This window comes from Pongo abelii, chromosome 5 (assembly GCF_028885655.2).
Source record: "Pongo abelii isolate AG06213 chromosome 5, NHGRI_mPonAbe1-v2.0_pri, whole genome shotgun sequence".
In the NCBI taxonomy this organism is placed as follows: domain Eukaryota; kingdom Metazoa; phylum Chordata; class Mammalia; order Primates; family Hominidae; genus Pongo; species Pongo abelii.
Genome location: NC_071990.2, coordinates 158,786,598 through 158,811,906, shown reverse-complemented (window position 1 = coordinate 158,811,906; position 25,309 = coordinate 158,786,598). Strand labels below are relative to the sequence as shown.

General features: G+C 41.0%; 1 protein-coding gene across 10 annotated transcripts in view; it reads right to left on the bottom strand.

Moving 5' to 3' along the window:
• The window catches only part of ARID1B (AT-rich interaction domain 1B), a 433,110-nt gene that overhangs the window by 95,466 nt on the left and 312,335 nt on the right, over positions 1–25,309 (bottom strand). For 9 of the 10 annotated variants that reach the window (XM_024248190.3, XM_024248192.3, XM_054558365.2 and 6 more), the window contains one exon: positions 3,375–3,464. The exons of the other annotated variant lie outside the window; for it this stretch is intronic. In XM_024248190.3, the coding sequence (XP_024103958.3) occupies positions 3,375–3,464 (90 nt within the window). The remainder of the gene's footprint in view (positions 1–3,374; positions 3,465–25,309) is intronic. 10 annotated transcript variants of the gene reach the window in all.

The window sequence follows — 25,309 nt, the reverse complement described above, 5'->3', positions numbered from 1 at the left end:
TTCTTCCTAAACTTTAATAAATAATAAAGTCATTTTCTTTAAAGCCTTGCTACCCAGTGCTGGAGGAAATTTCACTTATGCAAGGCAAAGCACCTTCTAACATAACAGTCATCTTAAAATAGAAAGTTTTCCTTTTCAGGGTGTTGCCTAACCAACAAACACACATAAAAGGGAATGCACATAGTGATATAGCTTGGCTTTGTGTCCCCACCCAAATGTCATGTTGAATTGTGTCCCCACCCAAATGTTGGAGGTGGGGCCTGGTGGGAAGTTATTGGATCATGGGGGGTGGTTTCTAATGGTTTAGCACCATCCCCCTAGTGCTATCTCGTGAGAACTCACGAGATACGGTTGTTTAAAAGTGTGTAGCACCTCCCCTTTCGCTCTCTTCCTCTTGCTCCTGCCATGTAAGATGTGCTAAATTTGCCTTCACTTTCCACCATGACTGGAAGTTTCCATAGGCCTCCCCAGCCATGCCTGCTGCACAGCCTGCAGGACTATGAGTCAGTTAAATCTCTTTTCTTTATAAATGATCCAGTCTCCAGTAGTTCTTTATAGCAGTGTGAAAACAAACTATAACAATATAATAATGTCTCTCACAGTCTTTCAGAGGAGGTTTAGAGATCACATTCATAAAAATCAATTCACATTTAGCAACTTATATAATTTATATTTACTATTTGAAAGAAATGGTCATGACTGGGTGCGGTAGCTCATGCCTGTAATCCCAGCACTTTGGGAGGCCAAGGCAGGTACATCACCTGAGGTCGGGAGTTGGAGACCAGCCTGACCAACATGGAGAAACCTCATCTCTACTAAAAACACAAACTTAGCTGGGCATGGTGGCACATGCCTGTAATCTCAGCTACTTGGGAGGCTGAGGCAGGAGAATCGCTTGAACCCAGGAGGCGGAGGTTGCAGTGAGCTGAGATCGTGCCATTGCACTCCAGCCTGGGTGACAAGAGCAAAACTCCATCTCCAAAAAAAAAAAAAAAGAAGTGGTCATTATAACCACCCAGCTTGTTATGTATCTGGTATCAGTTACCCAAACTATACTACATATAATAAAGGCAATCGAAGGAAAAACAATAATCATATTAACATGGTAATTTCCATACAGTGGTACCACTAAAGAGCCTAGATTTTGCCTTGAAAGTGGATCAATTTAAGTTAAAAGTTTGATTTAGCTAAGTTTCCTAATTGTTGTCCTGTTTCTCACATCTGGTTTTCTACATTGCCCAATTTCCCAAACACGTATCTGTTGGAAAGGGTTGAGAAAGACATTGTTCAAGGATCTGAGAGGGTTTCTCTTTGTTTTCTTCTTAGTAATAAAGGTTAAAATTTTAAGACTTTCAAATAAGGGACCTCTTACTTAACACTTGTTAAAATAAAAAGAACTGTACCAGTGAGAGTGATATTACAGGGTTATGGGGTGAATCTTCATCTCAGTTCTCTGCCTGACCCGAGTAGGCACCCAGTGCAAGACAATTTCCTTTTTCCCCACAGTGACCCAACAATACAACACAGGTGCAACTCACAACCAAAAAAAGGATTTTAGTAAGAATCACGCTTGCTTGGCACCAGTACACTATGAACTTCTATGATGCCTTCAAGATGACCAGAGCCATATGAGGAGTTAACACAGATCAAGCAATTTAGAGAGACGATATGGGATGAAAGGATGATTTAGAGCAGGTCACAGTAGAGAATTTAGGGAAACAAATGCACATATTCACACAATTATTAAAATCTATTTTTATTTTTTTGAGACAGGGTCTCACTATGTTGCTCAGGGTGGAGTGCAGTGGTGTGATCACAGCTCATTGCAACCTTGACCTCCATGGGCTCAGGTGATTCTCCCACCTCAAAAACCTATTATTGTACTATTAGAAGGCAGTGGTTCTCAAGGTATGGTCCTCAAGCCACTGGCATCAGCAATATCTGAGAACTTGCCAAAAATGGAAGTTTTAAACATCCCAATTCAAACCTTCTGAATTGGAAACTTGGGGGTGGGGCCCAGGAATCTCTTTTAACAAATCCTCCAGGTGATTCTCACACACTCTAAAGTTTAAAAATCATGATCTATTCCATTATTAAAACATTATATTATCGACTATACCTTAAATTATAATAAAAAGTTATATATGTAATGGTATTTGAAAATGAAAAATTCATTTTATCACTCTGAAACATTCAATTCAACACAAATAATGTGTAGATAAAGCAAATCTGTCTTTTCATTGACATTAGTTTCTAAACATGTTGCTGAGTTTTTAACATGTAAAATAACTTAAACCTCATAATTCTGATCAGAAGCAAATCATCATCTCTACAACTCATATACAAATAATTATAAACAGTAGGGGTCAGGAGCCCAGTACATATTAGCTGCCAAGGTGGGAACTTCTGGCCTCTGGGCCTGCGTGAGAGACGAGGGGAGTGGAGGACAGCGGTATCTCTCTCTTTTGGTGTGGGATGGAGCAGGCAAGCCTTGCCCCACAGGAAGGGAAGTGACCTGCCACCGCACCGGGGGAGCACAGGTAGGCTTCTTGTACCTCCAGAATACACCAATCTGGATTAAAACCACCACCACCACCACCAAGAGTACCTTTACTACTCCAAGGGAGAATGAAGACAGAGGTAAATATGGGTGGGCCTAAGGTCTCTGCAAGGCAGTAAGAAACGCACGGCAGGGATGACAGGCAGGACTGAGCTAAAGGTCAAGAGCACTGGCAGATGTGGGGCCACTTCTCTCCAAAGGTTTCAGGAAAAGCCCATATTCTTTTTTTCCTGGGACTGGCACTAACCAGCTCCTGAGAATAAGGGAAGTCACACCTAACCGCTACACTCCCCAGTTGCTTTAGGTGACTGGGCCATAGAAACTTTTAGGTCTGCTCCAGTTCTAAGATCTTACCATTTATTAAGACAGGGTCTTGCTCTGGGTTTAAAATCTTACTATTAAATATCAGGGAATAACCAGTATTAACACACACAACCCCCCACCCCCAACCGCCACACACACACACTGGGACTGACACCCTAGCTGAGTCATTCAGAGTTATTTTTACACAGCTAGACCAAATACCAGACTACAGTCATATGTGAACCGTGCTTCATGGTGCCATGTGGACACACACATTCTTTGGGCCTTGAACTGTACTTTGAAAAAATTTCACCCAACCTGCAAGAAAGCATCCTCCCTCCTCTCCATATTTGTTGGAAGGGCTTTTGTTTATTTCTTCCGTCTGATAAGAAAACATAACATCCTTTAAAAAAATTAATGATAAGGAAGTGCATACACAGGTAAGCAAACTCACGTATGCCTTATCGCCTGAAAGCACTATAGGCATGTAAGACATGAACTGGAGACGAACCTCTTTCCTGTGGCATTGGTGACTGGCTCAAGGCGGGATGGGAACTGGATTCTGACTGGCTCCCCGGTGGCTGCGGAGGCATCTGACTACCTGTAAAACACAGGAGGGAAAGTGGAGATGGGGGAACCCTTTGCATTAATAGTGCAGTCATGCAAAACCAAGACACAGCCATATTTAATTTTTATGATCACAAAAGGTATAGCCCCATTAAAAAAAGATATAGCTCAGAGTGTAATAGTTCATCTTTTCCCTGGGAAACAAAGAGGAAACATGAATAAACATATTTAGCTAAACACTTGCTGAAAAGTTGTTACTGTATGAGTTCCTAAACTCATATATGAATCAATCTGTAGCTGAAATTTCTTGACACACACTTCTTCAATGCATTTAAGAAAATGTAGGAGAGCTGGGCCAAACTCATCTCCTGACTCTTATGTGAGTCTCCAGGTGGGCAGGCATGCAGAGTGGCCAACAATTACTCGTGGTAATATCCAATTAATACAGTAATATCAATAGACTTCTAAAACATCTTCATCATTAGTCAATCAGAGATTTAACATAAACTTAGAAGACCTCCATCAAGAAACAAAAAACATACTACTATAAAATGCAGTATATATGATCACTAAAGAAGGGACTATTATTCTGTATCTCTTTTGATCTTTATTGCTAATACAGCAATAGTATCTATTTAATTTCCAGTTTGAAATGTATGCTCAGTTTGTCTTTTCCAAATATAATGTAAACTCCTTAAGACAGGAATCTTCTCTGTATTCCTTCAATCCCTCTCTGAACATAACAAATACTTAATAAGTCATAATCTGAGAATATTATTTAAAGGAAGATACTTCTTACTATATTGATAAAAGAGAGATAATGAGTCATGTGAAGGCAGGAGATGAGATTTTGAAATTTAAAAATCATCAGAGGTAGCTGATGATCTCAACTCACTTTTTGGCTGAGAGGTTTAGATGCATTTCTAAGACTAAAAATGTGATGGAATTTAAAAAGCAGCTGAATTTAGCACAGTCCTCAAGGCACCAGCTCTCGTGACATGGGGACCATGCTATTTTATCTTCTACCCTCCCCCTTTGCTTCAATAAATTGGAAACACAAATACACTCACACACACACACATAAAGAACACTGCATAGTCCTCTGGTGCGGTGGTCCTGAGACCCTGGCTGGATCAGGCTAACTGCTCTGACCCCGTCAGACCCACTGCTCCATAGTCAGGCATATTGCTCTAAAGAATTACAAATAATAAAGAAAAAAATTAATGTCCTAAAGATCACCACCAATTCGCCCCCGCGAAGGTCAGGATACATTTGGCACAAAGTCTGGTATTTGACGATGTACAACAACCAACCCTCTCGCGGTTCTACAAGATGGGTCTGTTACCCACGTGGCCAGGCAGGACACGGTCCCGGAATCTCTCAGGACTGGCACTCCTTACTAAGTCTAAGCACGGGGTATCTGTGGCAGTCAGAGGGTCAGGAATATGATTTTCAGTTTAGATAACAGATATAAATAGCTGTTAAAATATTACTATAAAACAACTGTTTTCCGGGGTTTAGGCTTCGTTTAGAGAAGAATGCAAAACTTGTTTATGTATTTCTGAGTGTTCCTGAGTGTGTAACTGCCACTCTCATTTTCAGATTAAGTGAAAACCAAAGACCTGAATTTATAGACACTGAGAAATATGCACTGTGTTACCACTAGAAGCTGTTTTTTACATTAGAACCATAACTAGTCGGGATAAAAGACCTGGACAAACAGCATAGACTTCGTTAAGTATCCATTTGGTTTCAGACATTTGTAGTAAATTAGTACTAGTACCAAATAATTAAATGTAAAGTAAAAAAACACTTAACATTCTGAACCAAAACAATTTCAAGGGTAAATACTGGTCACCGACTTGGCTACAGATCTACAAAAGTTGCTGTGTGCTCACTGCAGGGTCATGTGCTTCCTATGAAATACCCTAAGGCCTTCAATCTATAGTCCATTTAGAAATTTAAAGCACTCTGCAGCCAAATACTGACTTTTTAAAATGTCACTGGGGAATCAGCTGCAGCAAGACTGTAAGTGCTTACATTATCAGGATCACTTCTGCATGACAGGCTGGATTCACAGACTCATGACAGTAAAAACAAACAGTAATTCTATGTGAACACAGGGCACCATGGCTTAGACGGTGCACGCCCGAGGCACTGCTCTTATGCACAATATTTCAAGTAGAAATAAAAAAGGCTGTAAGTAATGCATCCCATGATTCATAAAATACCGCCACAGCCAAGCAGCACTACTGGTTGTGTGGCACAATTCTAAGACAGATGTCCCTTTAAAGCAATGAGAATATTCACATACTAAATTCATTCTGTTAAAGATACAAGAGCTTTATTATGATACAGATCCACCCAAACCATCTTATTCATTTTCCTTTACTCCCTATCTTTCTATCCATAGTTCCATAACTACTAAGTCATAGTTACTATGATTCAGTAACTATAGTTACTAAGAAACAACTTGATCCTCCACAGGCATAGTTTAAACATCGTCACAGCAGATGATGACTCAGAAAATGCATTTGAGAAAGTGATATAGAAGACTCATTTGTGTCCTTCGCCCATATAAAGAAGAAAATTCAGAGCCCTCCGAACCAACCGAATTCAATAAACACCTTCAAAATTACAAATTTTTATATGACATGTGTTGGTCACAAGTAAAACCTCTGAAACAAAGTGTGGTAATAATTTTTAAAGAGCATACTGCCGGGCACAGTGAACCAACCCACTTTATGAAGGTACTTTAACATTAAAATAGTTTTTTTTTTTTTTTAAAAATAAAGCCTCGTGTTCTTTCCTCAGCAATGTCTATTATTATGTAAGCATAATGGAAAAAAATACAACTGGAAAAAACTATACTATGAATAAGTTCCACCATTGCACACTTCTGTATTCTCCAATGATAACATATACAACGTGCAAAATTTAGGTGCAGAACTGTCACCTGAATTTCTACTTTTACTGAAATAATCAGCCTAAGTCTATGCTATCATTTTCTTAAAAACGTACTTTCATTTTTAATTAATTTTAGACTTACAGAAAACTTGTAAAAATAGTGCAAGGAGTTCCCTTATATCCTTTAGCCCACCTCCTCCAATGTTAACATCTTATATAACCATAATACAATTACCTAGAAGAGAAGCTTACCTAAAGACCTCATCTGAATTACACCCATTTTTCTGCGCCATGTCTTTTTTCTGGGATCATCCCACATTGCATTTAGTGACTTTCCCTTAGCCTCCTCCAGTTGGTAGGCACCTTAGTCTTTCCTTCTACTTTGTGACCTTGACACCTTTGAACAGTACCGTTCAGTTATTTTGTAAAACGTTGCCAAATTTTATTTGCTCTGATAATACTTTTTATCCCTAAAATGAGGTTATGAATTTGGGGAAGTGTACCACAAAAATGTCATAACCTTCTCAGTACAATCTATTTTCCCTTTGTAGTTGGTAAGTATTTTTTGGAAGATATTTGAGACTATGCAAATCCTATGCCTCCTCAAACCTGCACTCACGAATTTCAGGATCCTTTAGAAGATCTTGTTTACATTTATTACAGTGGTGTCGGCTAACGGTGATTCTATATTTCCCCTTTTTCTTCCACATTTAGTTACCGGAATTCCATTGTGAGAAGAACCATTTTCTTCCTCTCTTGGTTTTTTATTTATTAGACTATTTCTCTCCACTCACTGTGGCAAACACACCCTCAAGTAACCTCCAATGAATAACATCGGTGAGTAATCCCCTCCTTTCCACTGAGCAGAACCTGTGATTCTATACAAAGAATGTGAAGAAAGTGATGGGCTGTCACTCCTGCAATTATGTCAGATGGCAAATGTGAAAGGATTTTGCAGATATAATTAAACTCCCTAATCAGCTGACTTTGAAATAATCAAAAGGGAGAGAGATGATCCTGTATGGGCCTGACATTTCAACAGGGCTCAGGCCTTCTAGGAAATAGGCTTCTCTGATGTGAACTGAGACTAAGGCAAGAACGGGAGGCCTCCAGAATCTCACGACCTCACTCCAACAACCGCTAGAGATGAAGCTGCCACAATCTGAATGAAACTGGAAGTAGATTGTTCCCTAGTCGAGCCTCCAGATGAGCATGCAGGCTGCCCAACATCTTGACTGCAGCCTTGTAAGTCCTGAGCAGCTAAGAGGTGCCTGAACTCTCTGCCAGGGGAACAGAGATAATGAATGTGCCTTGTTTTAAGCTGGTAAGTTTGTGACACACCCTTTGGGCTTTGCTTTTTTTCATGCTGTCCTGTTCACACTGTCCTGGGCTCCCCAGCACCCCTTTATGTGAGTGCTCCATAGTTTATTCAACACTCTCCTGTGTATAGGCATTTAGACAGTTTCCAATCTTTTGTGGATGTATTTTTGTATTGCTGGGGTCTATGTTCAGGGAAAATTCCCTGAAGTGGGATTGTTGGGTCTAAAGGTTACACAATTCCAAATTTCCTTCTAGAAACTTTGTACCAATTTACATTGCTACAAGCAATGTTTGAAAGGCCTGTCTCTCCATAACCTCACTAATAGAATGTATTGCGGTTTAAAAAAATTTTACCAGTCTTGGCCAGGTACGATGGTTCACCTCTGTAATCCCAGCACTTTGGGAGGCTGAGGCGGGCAGATCATGAAGTCAGGAGTTCAAGACCAGCCTGACCAACATGGTGAAACCCCGTCTCTATTAAAAATACAAAAATTAGCCAGGTATGGTGGTGCGTGCCTGTAACTACAGCTACTGGGGAGGCTGAGGCAGAAGAATCGCTTGAACACGGGAGGCGGAGGTTGCAGTGAGATGAGATCGCACCACTGCACTCCAGCCTGGGCGATACTCCATTTAAAAAATAAAATGGGCAATACTCCATTTAAAAAATAAAAATAAAAAATAAAAAATTACCAGTCTTACTGATTCTGAATGAGTTTGACTACTTTTTCATATTTTAGGGCCATTTTAATATCTTTTCTTGTGAATTGTTTGTTCAACTCTTTCTCCTATTTTTCTATTTATGTTCTTAATCCTTTGCCCTGGAATTTTTAAGGGTTCTTTATATATTAGAGATATTAGTCCTTTGTCTGTGGTATATATTGTGAATATCTTCTCCTAGTTTGTCAGTTGTCTTTTAGTCTTGCTTACGGTGTCTTTTATAGTGGAATTTTTTTTTAATCTAGTCAAATTTATCAGTCTTTATTTTTATTGCCTCTGGATTCTCAGTCACAGTTAGGAAGCTATTCTCTCTAAACAAAGGCTAAAGAGGAATTCACCCTAGTTTTCTTTGAGTACATACATGTTTTTTTTCGATCTCCCTCAAGTTTATTTGATGTGAGGATGGGTCTAACTTTATCCTTTTGCACATGGCTCCCCAAGTATTCCAACACAATTTATTTAAAAATCCATTCTTAGCCCAGTGCCTTGAAATATCATCTTTGTCATTTAATACATGTTCATATGTATTTGGTCTAACGCTGGACTTCCTCTTCTATTCCACTGGCCAGCACACACTATTTTTAGTTCCAGTATTTTTATACCATGTTTTAATGTCCAGTAAGAATAGTGCCCCCACCTTTTCTTTTTCAGTGTTTTTTAAGTTTTCTTGCATGTTTTTCTATATGAACTTTAGTATCAACCTGTCCAACCATATAAGATAGCTCACTAATATTTTCACGGCAATTGGATTGAAATCATCAGTTAAGGAGAACTCATGACTGCTGAGTTCATCCCATCCAAGAACAAGAGACATCTTTCATTTGCTTAAGTCTTTAGTTTCTTTCAGGTACCTAGAGGGTTCGTATATTTTATGTTAAGTTTATTCCTAAGCACGTAGTCTTTTCTTGTTGCTACTGTAAATGGGATTCTCTTCACCATTATATGTCTTTTAACTGTTTATTGTTTGTGTATAGAAAGACTACTGCTTTTTGTATGTTAATTTTATGTCTCACTACTGCATTAAATGAATTCTTCCACTGCTAATTTGTCATTGATTCTCTGGGGTTTTCCAGGCATACTATTATATCATCTGTAAATAGACAGTTTTATTTCTCCTATACTCATCCTTATGCCTTTAATTGAGTTCTCTTGCCTAACTACATTGGCTAATATCTGTAGTACATTATTGAACAGTAGTGAAGATAGTGATGATCCTTGCCTTATTTGTGATCTTAGTGGAAATACCTCTAGAGCTTCCCTAGTCCATAAGTGAAACTAAAGCATATACATTTTACCATGTTGAGATTGTATCTCTCCATTGCTACTTCCTTGAGTGTTTTTATCATAACTGGGTGTTGAGTTTTGTTAAAGAGAGGATTTCCCCCCACCAGATGTATGTTTATGGTATATGTTAATAATAAGAGTTGTTGGGCTGGGTGCAGTGGCTTACGCCTGTAATCCCAGCACTTTGGGAGGCCAAGGCGGGTGGATCATGAGGTCAGGTGTTTGAGACCAGCTTGGCCAACATGGTGAAACCCTGTCTCTACTAAAAATACAAAAAATTAGCCGGGCATGGTGGCAGGCGCCTGTAATCCCAGCTACTCAGGAAGCTGAGGCGGGAGAATCGCTTGAACCTGGGAAGTGGACGTTGCAGTGAGCCAAGATCACATCACTGCACTCCAGCCTGGGCAACAGAGCAAGACTCTGTCTCAAAAAAAAAAAAAAAAAAAAGTTATTAACGTTGAACCAACTTTGCATTCCTGGAATAAATGCCACTTATGATACATTATTTTCTTAATGTACAGTTGGATTCCGTTTGCTAATATTTTCTTTAGAATCTTACACTAGGAGAGGTTTTGGGAGAATTTTATCCAACTAAAAATAGCTTTTAAGAACTAAATCAAGATGAGTACCAAATTAAATATTCAAGTAACATAACTGGGATTTTAGTATATAACACAATTGGGAAAAAGTGGCTAATATGTGTATTTTGGTAAATTAGCACACATCCAGTAATGTATAATGTACAGTGGATGGACTGAGACATGAATATATTATAGCTCAGCATACTTCATAGAACAAGATGGTGGGACAGTCAGTACTAACAAGTGCCACATTCTATGATTTTTTACAAGTGGACACAGTATTAACATTCCATAGTTCTTAATTTAATTCTGTTCATTGTCTCAACTGACTACAATGTACATTCCATACAGACAGAAAATTCAGACTGTTTGGTTCCCTGCTGTATTATATCTCTTGAACCAGGCATATAGTAACCATTCAATAAGTATTTGTTGAAAAAAAAAAAAAGTATGGCTAATGATTCCAGGAATCAAGCTCAGATTAAGATAATTAGATCTCTGTAACTCATCTGTAATAATGTAGTTTTATCTTATTATTCTAGATGAGGATTAGGCAAACTTCTTCTGTAAACTGCCAGGTAGTAAACATTTTAGGTTTCACAGGCCACATGTTTTCTGTTGCAACTACTCACCTCAGCTTTTGTAGTTCAAAAGTAGCCACAGACAATATGAAAACAAAATAGCATAAATAAAACTTTATTTGCCAAAACAGGTGGTTGTCTGAATTTGGTCCTCAGGCTGTAGTTTGTGATCCCTGTTCTAAATGATAATATGAGTAAAGAAACATTCAGGAGGGCCGGGTGCAGTGGCTCACACCTGTAATCCCAGCACTTTGGGAGGCTGAGGTGGGTGGATCACAAGGTCAGGAGGAGTTTGAGGCCAGCCTGGTCAATATGGTGAAACCCCATCGCTACTAAAAATACATACAAATTAGCCAGGCGTGGTGGCGTACACCTGTAATCTCAGCCACTCAGGAGGCTGAGGCAGGAGAATCGCTTGAACCCGGGAGGCGGAGATTGCGCCACTGTACTCCAGCCTGGGCGACAGAGCGAGACTCTGTCTCAAAAAAAAAAAAAAAGAACCACTCAGGAGGAATACTTGCTGAAAAAGCCAACACAGATGAATATTTAATAACAACAGCACTGACATATAAATCTCACATTCTTCCATATTTAAAGGGGAAGGCTTCATAAATAAATGTCAGTAACAGAAGTTGCTTTATGCTCTCTCCTATCTATATGTAGGAATGCACTGGGTTCCTTAGCACTTAATGCAGGCAAAAGTCTAAGACTTCAATGGTAAGTACATTTAGCAGGTAAATGTTTAGATAAATGATTACTTGTAGTTTTATTTTTCCAACTCTTTTGGATCAGAAACAAACCAACAAATCAGATCGACTACTGATCAGATGCAATTGCATAAATTATACTCTACTACTTTTGTGTTGGGATGGTAGAGAATAAACATGAGGTGAATAGGATTCCCACATTAATCCTTTATTGAGGTTAAAATTCCCTGGGGATAATTCCTTTCTACATTACTACAGTATACAATTATAGAAAAAGAACAAGAACACTAACTCTGAACCACAACCAATTCTGGCAAACAAACCATTCACCCCTTTTCAAATAATACTGCATTATCTCCAGTATTAGTAATACTAATAGATATAGAAATATTCAGAAATTCCATGTTTCAAAAGTTGTAGTGGCCATAGAAAAATTATTCCCTCCTTTCACATCATTACAGCTAAAAAGCCAACTAACCTAAGATGGATTTAGTTATCTGAGATGGAATACTGACATGATTAGTCAAGATAGCAAATCTGGAGTCTGAATGACAGACACTACTTGATTTCAGTTTTAGTGCCTCAGATCCATTCCATCCTTCCAATTTTCCTACGTTAGCTGACTCCGGGCAAAAGTGAAGAAAGAAGGAGCTAAAGAGGGAGCGCTGTCTAGAATATGCATTTATTTGTCTTACAAGTTCGCAGGTAAATTAGAGATAGTTAGCTTGAATGTACCAAATGAGGTTAAAAAAAAAGAGTACTCACTATATAGAGGGCAATGTCCTAAATTATATTCTTCGATTAGTAATTCAAGAAGATTGGCTTTTTATAATTAATGTGAAAAGACATGTTAAGCCATGGAAATTTGGACAGTTTTATTGGCCAATCATCCTCAATACATGGAGATCATGAGGTGTTTAGTGGCAAGTAATTGGGTCCTCTTCATAAACTCTGTGACAGTTGCAAGGGTAAGACAGATCTATTCTTGGGTCCATGTGAATTAAACTGGTTGTGGTTCTTGTTGAATTCTGAGAAAAAATGAGGAATGCTTCCAGTCACTTTGCAAATAACTCTATCATGATCAAGTTACTCCCATGGAATGGTGCTAAAAAATCAATATGTAGTTCATGGTTTTCAGCAATTAGCAATTGAATTAATTCTTCTACTCGTCAAGAATTCTTGGTGGTGTCATTAACTTTAGTGAGAAATTAAAAGAACACATTGTAGCAACCAAATACTGACACATTACTACTATGATCATGTTCATCTTGTACTTCCCACTGACTGTGCAATTCTGCTGCTGCATCCAAAATTAAAACACTGGGTTGCTTTATTCCAGTACAGCCTCATGGAAATCGGCTCTCTTTCAAATCTTTAAAGTAGAATACGGGTCTGACCTGCCACCATCTGACTTTACCGATCTTCTGGAGGATACATTTCTTATATTCTGCCAAACCCACTAGTAATTACGCTATAACTTCTTACTATGGGTTGTATTTAGTTGCTCCTCTAATTTCTGAAACAAGAAGAACTGGTCAGGATCTTTCCTTCTACCATGATAAATGACAACATAATTTTGTTAAGAGACAGCATTGGTTGGTTGCATGGTAGACTCCGCATCTGTGGAAATCACTGTACATCTTACCTAACTTAGTAAGAAGCTAGAGTGTGGTAAGATGGTACAGCTCTGCAATACAGCACAAGGATTTCATGGGTCATTTCTTTAAAAACCTGCATAATACCTAATGGTGTAAATGAAAAATACATTTTTGATAATCCATACATTCATCAAATGTCCTAGTCTTAGGCATTTATTTAGATGAGTTAGAAAACCCACAAGTTATTTAGACATAGCATCCTTCTGTTCAGTGTTTTCTATTTCACTTGCTTCAAGAACGGAAAAAAATCCCACTTATTCTCAGAATGAAGCAGCAGGCTGGTTGACACCAACTTCAACATGCTCCAAGCAAACTACTGAAATACAGAATCTCCTCGGGCTCCCACTTACTGGTTCCGGTTAACAGTTTATCTGAAGTGCTTGGGTGTGAACTTGTAACACTTCCTATTGTTCAGCATGGGGTGTGTGTGCCTCTGTCTCTAATAAGATCATCTCACCCTTTACCAAAAGGTCCTGTATCAGGGCAGAGGGGTGGGGAAGATGTTGGTGAACAGGCTGTCAACATAATTCTTTATTGTGAATAAATCCTATCTCAGATTAGAGCAGTATAAACCAGAAAGTAATGTTCTTCCCTACCTTTCAACTGAGAACACAGAACCACAGCAACTTGGTGTCCTCACCTTGAAGGAGTTAAGCCCCTGCTTTGGGAGATAAACCTTTACATGTCATATAGCTCAAAAGTTCATTCAAAACAGGGCTAGACTTTCCTAAATCCTTATCCAAAACATCACAGACTATTCATGAGTCATTAGGTCCTAAAAATACAGATAACTGGGCACTTCAGAGGCTGTCTGACTTGGATACTCCTGAGCCATGAAGGGAATCAGGATACTTCCAATTCCCGAACTTGACAGAACAAGACAGCTCCCACGCACCATTCACAGGGCCGTATACCTTTATTCTAAACAAACTAACACACTGTCAAAAACCTGCTGGATTAAGATTTTCAACTCTCCTCCCTACTGTGGTCTGAGTGTTCCAAGTCTTTTTCTAAACCTCACTGCTAGGCTTGAAGATAGATTAGCTACAAAGGACGATCAGCTAACAGGTAGAAAACAGAAGTGAGTATGATGCAGTCTATGTGAATTACGCCCTCATAAAAGCCCTTAAAGACCAACTTATAAAACATTACTCACCCAGCCTGCTATAATAGATTCAAACCAGAACTTTTCTTTTATTAATTAAACATACTAAAACTACATAATGTTTTTCACATGGGTCCTCCTCATAAACTCTGTGACAGGTGCAAGGGTAAGACAGACCCTTGCAAGTTGGTTTAACAGTCTGATCACTAATACTCATGAGATCCCTTCTGGGGAGATACCTTCCCACAGAGAACTTGGGGCAGAGAAATTGAAAAGTCTCTGGCAAGACAAAGGACAAGTTAAGTCAGAGGGTACATGGTGATGCATGACTTCTAGACTTGACTATTTAAGTCTGCACAGCTTTGATTAAAGATAAACTGGAGTTGGCCCAGCGCAATGGCTCATGCTTGTAATCCCAGCACTTTAGGAGGCCGAGGCAGGCAGATTACTTGAGGTCAGGAGTTCAAGACTAGCCTGGCCAACATGGTAAAACCCTGTCTCTACAAAAATGCGTGGTGGTGGGCACCTGTAATTCCTGCTACTTGGGAGGCTGAGGCAGGAGAATTGCTTAAACCTGAGAGGCGAAGTTGCAGCGACCCGAGATCACGCCACTGCACCCCAGCCTGGGTGACAGAGTGAGACTCCGTCTCAAAAAATAAAAATAAAAATAAATAAATAAATAAACTGGAGTCATAAAACATTTACATATAGAGGATTCTCCGCATTAAAATGAGACATTTTTAGTCTGGATGACTGCTAAGTGGCCTGGAAGGTGTGGGAATATCGTGTGCTTTGGATTTGACTGAGACGCAACTCTCAGGGTGGCGGCTGGCGCAGCTCAGCCTGGGTCCCACGGCGCTTGCCGCTCCACTCAGGACCGACTCTGGGGAGGTGAATAAAAACTGTGTCTTTGTGGATAAAACAGCCATTAAATAAAAGATGGAGCTTTAAGGAAAGCTTCTCAACTTTAGTTAACTTCAGGTGTGAAGACATGAATAGTAAATAGGCAATACGACCAAAAATGTGATTTGGTTGAAAGCAGGAACCACTTCTAAATTTGGGAATCTTGAGGATCTGGGAGGTATCCCCTGTGAAAGTCCATGATGTCCTGAAGTACATCAACTACCACGCTGTAAATCTGGCATTCTCATCAAAACTTATCCTTTGCAATAGCTTTAAAGCTCAGGCATACAATTCCCAGGTCTACCGCGCCATGTGAAAACCCACTTGTGGAGGGAAAGGTCTGTTCTGCACATTTGGGTATGGCATCGCTAGCCCGGCCTTCCCCAGGAAGTCCGGATTCATAGCACTCTGCTATCTGTAAGAAAAGAGGTAGGTTCTGAACTTTCCTCAGGCAGAACACCAGACATAAAATGCTGAACAGCCACCAGCTCCATTCTCTCGAATCCTCGCTTTGATGTAAGGTAAGAGGCGGCGGGGGGAACGCCAAATAGAGCGGATGGTTTATATTTCTCTCACCAGGGTAAATTAATAAAAACAAAACCTAATTTTTCCCTTCTCTCACCCATTCTTATTCCTCCTCAATATTTTTCCTCTTTCTAAGATTCCTTTTTTGTTTGAGAAGCTTAATATTTGTCTGCCTTCTGAAGAAATGGGTATAGTGACAGATGAAAGACTTGTATTCATCGTCTAATTCAGAATAAGGGGAAAAATCGACTGCTGTGCATTTAAGATTCTAACAACCTTGCAATTTTGTATAGTCGTTTCCCCCACCCGTTCTTTTGAAGAAATCTGCTTTTATTCTGCTAATAACTAACCACAGTTGCAGCAGCATGGATCCGATTAGCAGTTCTTATGATACAAAGGGGAGAAGAAAAAAAGCTGTGAACAGGGTTGCCAATTTGTCCACCTGGGCCCCCAGGAGAAAGATTAGCTGAGGCGCCTGCCTGCTCCCTTTCTTCCACTTGATCGCTGCTCTATGCTGCCGGATAGAGACAGGTCTTTTTAAAGCCAAGGCACTTTCCTTTAATCAAAGTTTCACTCGCCTCCACCCGCTCTTGTCACAAATTTCTCATTCTGGGTTCCAACGCTTCGTGACAACTCTGCCTGTAAACATGGGTGGCTGGCTATGAAAAGTACCACATGCGGATGCTCACTCCCTTGGAGTCATTTTGCACCTAAAAGAGAATATAGCATGTGAGCGCTTGCTGTGCCTTGCTGTGCCCTGCAGGTACGAGGGACCGTGTTTTCCAGACCAAAAGGTGGCATACGTGGTCAATCAATGGGCATCTTTATGCTGCTTCTGGATGTGAGAAGAGGGAGGGAAAAATACAGGGTTTGGGAATTAAATATTGGAATTTGAGGGAAATAACACAGAATGTATAAAGTTGAGACCAACAGATAAAACACTGGTACTATAGGTGGCATGGTTTCTATAAATTCTCCATTTAGATATAGAATTGTCAATTTATGTACTAAAATAATATGCTTTTTCTTACAGAGTTTAAAATTTCATTGCATTTGTGATTATACTAAGTAATGACAGCTTGTTTTCATGATAAAACTTAAGATTTTTAAACCCTTGGCATAAAACTCATACTTTTAAAAGTAAAGAACGAGACAGCTAAAAGCACTTACTATTCTGAAAAACTTAAAAAACAAACAAACAAAAAACCCCAGGCTCCTGAGTGAAATCTCCAGGATCTAAGGGGGATAAATCAACACTTCACAATGTATATTTAAAGGAAACCAGCACCTGCTTACCTTGCTTTGCTATCACAATTCACACCATGACATATTAATATATTTGGGTGTTTAAATAAGTGCTTTTTCAAGAGATATAGAGTTGCACAATGAAACCCGGATTAATCAATAACCAGACTCCTTTTTAACAGTGCTGGGCTTGTGAGGTTGCTGGGGGGAGAGCAGGCCTCTCCAGCACGAGGCTAGAACTGGGGGGCCCAGGCGGGTGGCAGTGGGCACCCTCAGGGACCCGCAGCTCAGGAGTAAACTCTGCCAGAGGCAGTGCCAGCCCAGGCATGGCTAAGCTCTCCATGCTGAGTGCCAGGGGACAAGGAGGGCTGTGCAGGCCACAGAGCCTCTGACTGTGGCAATGTGGAGAGGAAGGTTCTCGAGCACGACCTCAAGTACTCTTCATTACTTCTTTCAGATTGGACAAAATATTCGGCAAGCACACTTGTGAAAGGTATCTGTCACAGTGGAGTCGCTTTCAGGAGGGAGGGGAAAAGAATGATCCCATGGAGGGTGAAATGCAAAGGCAGAAAGACGGCTCCAAGCCCACAGGAGAAAGGTTGTAAGTCACCAATTTCAGAACTCTCTTCTATTGAATTTCCATTTTTCTAAGAGAACTGTGAGTTATTTAATTTGGCCCACGTTTACTGAACAGCGCTACTTGCCAGGCACTGTTCTTGGCACTGGGGACAAAAAGAAGAAAGAGGCTCTCAGCCCGCCAGGGGCTCAGGCAGCTGGGGCAGCCCTGAGGGAGAGCTGAACTCCGGGGCTTCAGGGGTCAGCAAGGACTTCGTGAAGGGAAAGATCCTTTAGTGGGGTCTTGAAGGGTAAGTAGGAGTTTGCTGCGCTGCATAAAGAGTGGGATGGATGTTCCAGGCAGAAAGGATAAATAACATTATTCTTTAATGCAGCTCTAGGGACAAAGATCTGATGCAAAGTCATGGTCAGTGGTATAGAAACGGAATTCTGAACTAGTTCCTCCATCTGCTTCTAAGAAAAGGCAATGAGGCCACATTAAAAACAAACACGCAGCAAAAATATATATCCATTGAGGTTCAGTTCTCTTAAAATGTGATACTTTTTTTGCTTTTTTTCAAGTAGAATTGAAATAACATGATTCTTGGATTTCATGTGAAATGAATTTCAAGTAACAATTGTGGAAATAAGGGAGTCTGCTGCTAACTGAATTGGACTTGAGAATACAACAGTATTTTTGCACAAGAATTTTTTCTGTGACATTACTTTCAACTGAACCAAATCCAGTTCTAGAAAGATCAGGAAAAAAAATCTCAGCACTATGCTGCCCTTAAAACATGAGCTATTTGGCCGGGCGTGGTGGCTCACGCCTGTAATCCCAGCACTTTGGGAGGCCGAGGTGGGCGGATCACAAGGTCAGGAGATCGAGACCACGGTGAAACGCCGTCTCTACTAAAAATACAAAAATAAGCCAGGCGTGGTGGTGGGCACCTGTAGCCCCAGCTACTCGGGAGGCTGAAGCAGAAGAAGGGCACGAACCTGGGAGGCGGAGCTTGCAGTGAGCCAAGATCGCGCCACTGCACTCCAGCCTGGGCGACAGAGCAAGACTCCATCTCAAAAAAAAAAAAAAAAAAAACAGCTATTCATCCCTCAACTTTCCTGTGAGAAATGTATGCACTCCTAACTGGGAATACAGGCCTCCTTCTCAGCCATGCCCATGGAGCACTGGGGAAGCGCTAAGCTGTCTTGGACATAGGTGCTCTCTTCCATATTCTAGAAACATTTCTTCTTCCATTTCTTTTTCACAGTCTCTACCTTTTTGGGTACCCCAGGGTTTCCTCAGAATTCTCTCAGTGATTCTCAGCCTTGGCTGTGCATAATAACCACCTGGAGAGCTTTAAGAAAGTACTGATGGAATACCCCGCATCAGACTGATTAGGTCAGCATCTCCAGGGCTGGGCCAGCATCGGTCCTTTCCCAGGCATGCTGTGTGGCGAGTGCTGCAGAGCGCTGACCTTCGCTCACTCCCTAGGCCAGTACTTCCCAGACCAGCAGCTTCAGCAGAACTAGAAATTATTGGAAATGCAAACTCTCGGGCTCCACCCCACAACTGCTGAATCACAAGCCCTCCAAGTGATGCTGAGGCAGGCTGGGTGCCCAGGGGACCTCATCCTGAACCCTAAAGCCTCACACACTCATTTTTCCCACCAAAATACTGCCTGAGTCCAGATCTTATCCAACCTCCTATTCAAAACCTCCCTTAGGATGCCCAGTGGGAATCTTAAATGCAATATGTTTAAAACCAAACTCTCGATTCCCCTTCAAAAACTTGTTCCTCTGTCTTCTGTACAGAACCATCATTTACCAATTTCTTCGGCCAAACTCCTTCTGCCACTACTCCCGCTATGTGCACATCCAAGCGGCCATCAACCCTCTGCATGGTTACTGCAGGAGCCTCCCACGTCTCTGCTCCCACCTTCCCCTACAGTATACTGTCCACTTAGCAGCCACAGTGAGCCTCCTAAAACCTAAACAGGAGTATGCTATTCCCTGCCTTCCCAACCTTCCAGAGGGATCACATCACACTTAAACTCCTAAATCGGCCAGGCGCGGTGGCTCACGCCTGTAATCCTAGCACTTTGGGAGGCCAACGTGGGCGGATTGCCTGAGGTCAGGAGTTCGAGACCAGCCTGGCCAACATGGCAAAACCCCATCTCTACTAAAAATATAAAAATTAGCCGAGCACGGTGGCACGTGCCTATAGTCCCAGCTACTCGGGAGGCTGAGGTAGGAGAACTGCTTGAACCTGGGAGGTAGAGGTTGTAGTGAGTGGAGATTGTGCCACTGCACTCTAACCTGGAAGACAGAGTCAGACTCCTTCTCAAAAAGAAGTAATAAAGAAACCTCCTAAATCATAATCATAACCTACAAAGTCGTTAGCTCCTCTCTCATCTAACTGCCCACGCATTCTGCTCCATTGCCCGTGACCACTATGCTCTGGCTGCACTGATTTCCTGGTGTTCGCCACCCGGCACACTAAGCACAATACTAACTCAGGGCCTTTGAGTTTGCTCTGTTCTCTGCCTGGATCTTCTTTCCCAGATGCTCACATGGCTTGCCCCTGCCCTTCCTTCACTTCTCTTGTTCAAATATCAGCTTCTAAGAGAGACACCTTCCCTAACTAGCCACTGCTATCTAAAGAAGTAACCTGATTTTTTTCCCTGACTACCTGACAATAAAGTATGTAGTTATTTATGTATTTCCTGTCTTTCCCACTAGACTTTAAGTTTCACGACGACAGGACCCTTTGCAGTTTATGTTCAGCGCCTTTACCCCACTTACTACGCCTGCAGCATAATACACACTCAGTGCTTTGCTGAATTAATGACAGAATAGAATGATAAAACAAGGAAGGAAGGAAACTGAACAATTAGGCTAGTTGGCTTTCCACAGGATATCACCTGGTGTATCCAACACTCAAAGTGCAACATGCTACTTTTCTAAAACCATCAAATGAAGTAATATATTTGGCATCCTCAGCAAGGTCACACTCTGGGCATTCAGCTTTATGCATTTAATGCAGTTTGCAAGTACAAACTCCTATGTCACTTTCTGTTTGGAAGGGAGAATATCAACATTAACAATTCCTAGTTATATCATTTATAAACATGCAGATGTGGATTATGAAAGATTAATGCATTTTAGGATTGGTGAAGGCATTCCGTTTGTCTCATGCCGAAACCAATTCTGTTCTTCATTAGTCAATGACAACCCATATCACCCTGTTATGGAAGAGAAATCAAAGGTGCAAGTGTGTAAATTGAGAATAAGTGATGAAACTGATTAGTAAGAGTCTTAACGGCTATAATCAATCAACACATCGTAATAATCCTGGCTCCAGGGTTATCAGAAGATTGGGAAATAAACCTAACACTCTCTATAAAATGGTTTTGTTCCTTCCACAATTGTTACTTATTCCTTTTAGGAAACATGGTCATATACCAGAAGTTTGTGAAATCAACTTTAGGAGCATCTTGACTCTAAGTACTATTCATTTTACCACCATTTTCCAAAATGTACTCAAGTGATTTTTGAAACTTTTTACTTCTAGGCTAAAATTAGTTCATAAAAGCTTTTGTACTCCTCCATTCTGAATCTTCATTCTCAGTGAAGGGAGAAGGCAGCGGGTCAATGCCAACAGCATTTCCACAGAGGCAGCACACGCAGAGTCCAGACACAGTGACACTCAGCTGAGCACAGGTTCAGAGCAGGGACAGCCTACTCAGCTCAAGAGTGAAAACAAACAGAGAACGAGGTGTCTGAAGTGCTTCTCCAGGGAACAATGCAAAAAAGTAATGGAGAAGTGGGAGTGGACCGTTAGACCCACCATGAAAACACATGAGTCACTGCTGAGATTGCAGAGCAAGAAAAAGGCACATAATATTGCCTTGGTGACGCAGGCTTTCTTGTATTTTCATACGCAGAAGAATACAGAAAGGGAATGGAAATTGACAGGATAATTTAAACTGAGTTGCCCAACTTTTTTTAATTAAGAGAGGGAGCGAAACTAAGTGAGAATTTGTATTTTGATAAATTTCTAATGTTTTCTTATTTCTAAATGTGGGAGAAAGAAGAGGAGAAAAGGCTGAATTTGAAGTTTGTTGGAATGAAAGGTTGAAAAGATTTGTGCTTTTGAAGAAAAGAATACTCATTCCCCACCCATCAGAAGACCTGACTTGGGGTCTGGAGTAACCTCTGAAGGCGAAGAGTAGCTCAAAACACTGAGGCAGTTCTTCAAACACAAGGCCTTGGCCACCAGACAGCAATGGGGAATCTGTCCTCTAGAAACAGCGCTGAGAATATTCATGACCCATGGACTTGCTGAGTTCCCATAACCAGGATCTTGGCCTGAATTTTAAAGCTGTTATCTTAAAGTGGGAGGTTCTGTATCACACCACCAATAACTAAGCCATACAGAGATGCAACCCCATCTCTCAAAAAGACAAAATATACAATTTGCTTTCTTAACTATTGCTAAGCAGCATTTGGAAGGGAATGGAAATAGTTTTGTGTAACACTCAAATATTTTACTTTGTCAGGGAAAAAAATACTGGCTTAAGTTCGCTTTGGTTTGTAGAACTGCTGAATTAGTTTTCTGTGCTGCCACAGATTAAAAACATGGATATATCAATGGCATTTTGTGTTAATTTTTTTTTCCTCCTCGGCTTGCCAATAAGCAGCATGCATCTTCCTTGCAACAAGCTGTTGCAGGATTTCCACCTCCAGTGAAGCCAAAAAGGAACATTCAATAGATATTTCAAAATAAGATTATTAGGTAAGATGATTACCCAGACTTTCAAATAAAAAATTTCTGCCAGTACATGAAATGCCATTTTAGAGGGTCTACTGCTAATGTTATCATGAAAGGACACTGGCTAAGAACCATTTACATATAGAAATAAACTCATGCTTTTTACCCTGAGTTTAAGGCCAAATTAATAAAGTAGAAAGTTTATTTACTTAGGATGGGCTTGAGCCCTAAGAGATCTAAAACTCCAGGAGAAATGGGTTAAATGAAAGAGAGACATTGGTTTGCATCCTCCATTGTTCATCTGATAGGTACTAATCTTGACAAATTAGACCAGGAGCTATCATTTCCTCTCACTGGAATCTTTCCTGTTCACTCTGGACTATGACTAACTCCTAACTGAGATTCATTTTTCTCTTTCCCATTATAGCATCCTTCCAGATTCTGCTTGTTTGAATGTCAAATTAAGCAAGAAAATTAGTTTTTTGACCAGAATATCTTCTTGTTTGTATCTGCAGCTATATCGGCTGGTAGAGAAATCTACTTAGCTCTCACTTGCTGAAGGGTAGGACTGGGTGAGCACTCACACAGAAGAGCTCTAAATATACCCCAGTGCTGCCAAACAGTTCTTTTCCATATTTAATCCAATACGTGCCACCCTTTCTAGAACTCATGCTTTTTGTCTGAGATTTTCCTGAGGGGCACAGATTCATTATGGCTGGTTGGTATGCTGGATGCATCTCTTGCCCTCTAGGAATGGCCATGATAAAGCTGCAGAGAATCAGGCTCCACTATAAAGGAACTGGTGCTTTGTGGTGTAGGAGGACGAGCTCTGACCAAGCGATTTCTTCAGGCTCGTCACTGAAAGGACAGAGACTGAAGTTATTTGCTGGGTATGAGTTCACATTAGCAGGTGCCACATGCTGTGCACTGTGGAGGGGCTCCTGGAAGAGGCTACCCCAGGCAGGAGGTGGCTACCCCAGGCAGGAGGTGGCTAACCCAGGCAGGAGGTGGCTACCCCAGGCAGGAGGCACATGTGCAGAGGTGATCACTGAAGTGGGGTGAAGCGCAGCTGGCTGGAGAGGGAGAAGGGGAGGGGAGGTATCAGTAGAAAAAGATGGGAGCAGTGAAGGCGGCTCCTGGAAGGTGAGTGAGATTCCTCCTGACGTGTGCCTCCCGGCCTCACAGTTTCAGCTTTGAAGCCGCCCTGACCCATCCCTCATGCCCAGCCAGCCAGCAGGTAGTCTGCCGAGAGGCCAGGCAGCAGGTGAGCGCCTCAAACAGCGAAGCACGAAATGTAAAAAGAAAAGGGGTTCTACTTTCATATTTGATGCAACTCTATTTTGTTTCTGTCTATGATAGCTAGGATGATGTTGCCTTTGATTAGTCTTACCTAATACCAGGCAAGAAGAACAACAGCCATGAAACAAACAGCTACTCATTATGTGCTAGCGTGAAGACCTAATTTTGTGTTTTTGACCCTAATCTATTATGATCAGTGGCCTTCTGCTGCCAGATCAAAGTGAGTTAACTCTACTTACACTGGACTTGGTACAAATACCAAATGCCTAATGCCAAAAAAAAGAATGGGGAAAAATCTATTCAGGAATTTTCAGTTACTATCCTTAGATCTTCATTAATAAAACAGATGAGCTTAGTTTTATAAACAAAAGTAGCCAGGCTATGAACAGTTAACACCTGCCTGTCCATTCCTCATCCCCATGGTGAGCTCCCTCTTCTCAATATTTAAACACTGCCGCTGCTTACAGCACGTGGAGGAAAAGCTGACAAAAGCCTCTGGCCAATAAAATAAAAAATTTTTAAGTTTGGCTTATTTACATTTTTGCTTTGTTAGTAAACTGGAATGGCCGGCTCTGGAGGCAAGACAAGTGAAATTAACATCCGCAGAATCTTCTGGCAACAGCGGTGCATTCAGATGCCGTGCTGAGTCAGCTTCCACCATGCATTAGGGGCAATCAGGCCCAGCGTAAGACCCAAGACCTGTTCAATACACATCCAAAACCCAGCAGCCCTCCTTACGCCAAAGTGAAAAACGCTAGGATATTACCCAAGAAGCAGAGTAAGTGCAACATGATGGGATCATTTACTAGAATATGAGCATCATGTCTAATATCACACATTTCGGAATGAACTGAACCTGACATTACATCTATTTAATTTAAATGTATAGTATATGAATACACACTGCCAATTACAAAGATGGAGCTATTTCATTTCTGTCTCTAAATATAAATACATCAGTATGAAGAGGAGAGAGAATAGGTAAACAAGAAAATTTGTGATGGCACTGGAGGGAGAGTACAGCGTTTGTGTTTCTGTTCTCAAACGCTTGTTTAGAGTCAACAAGCAGGCCTGAACTCTTTACCTTCTAACTATAGAGAGCTGCAAAGCTGGAGCCCAGGAATGTGCAAACAAAGGGAGAGAATCCATGTGGCTACCTAACATAAAAAATCTCCATCCTGCTTCTCCAAAGAATGCAGGAGGAAAAGCCCAGCTGAGTTAGGGATGTGGCGGGGCGGTGTTGTACCAGTGTATCACAGTAGTGGTTCCCATGACACTCACAATGTTTGTGAGGCAGCAAGATAGGAGCGCAAATCTGCAGTGGGTGGAGGAACAGTTTAACAGGCAAGAAACAGAATCAGCCATTTGGGATGCTTTACTGGGCTTCGTTTACCTACCTCTGTGATGCTTCTCATTAGCTGCCAACTACACTTACCAGGATAGAGATGGAGAAAACTGATTGTTCTTTTTCAACAAATCCTAGGAAAGCAACATCAGGAAGAATCCCCTGCAACATTTGGCTTTACTTCATCCCAGCTATCAGCTACATAACAGCTGCACATTTTACAATGACTTGTTGGAGAAACAATGATTGAAAGAGCCTGTCTGTGAGACATGGAGAGGAGGTGATGAGATATGGCAGGAGGCAACAGGAGAGAACAGAGGCCAAACACAAGCTGGTGCTGGGAATAAGAGGAAGGAAGGGGACAGGAAGAAAACAA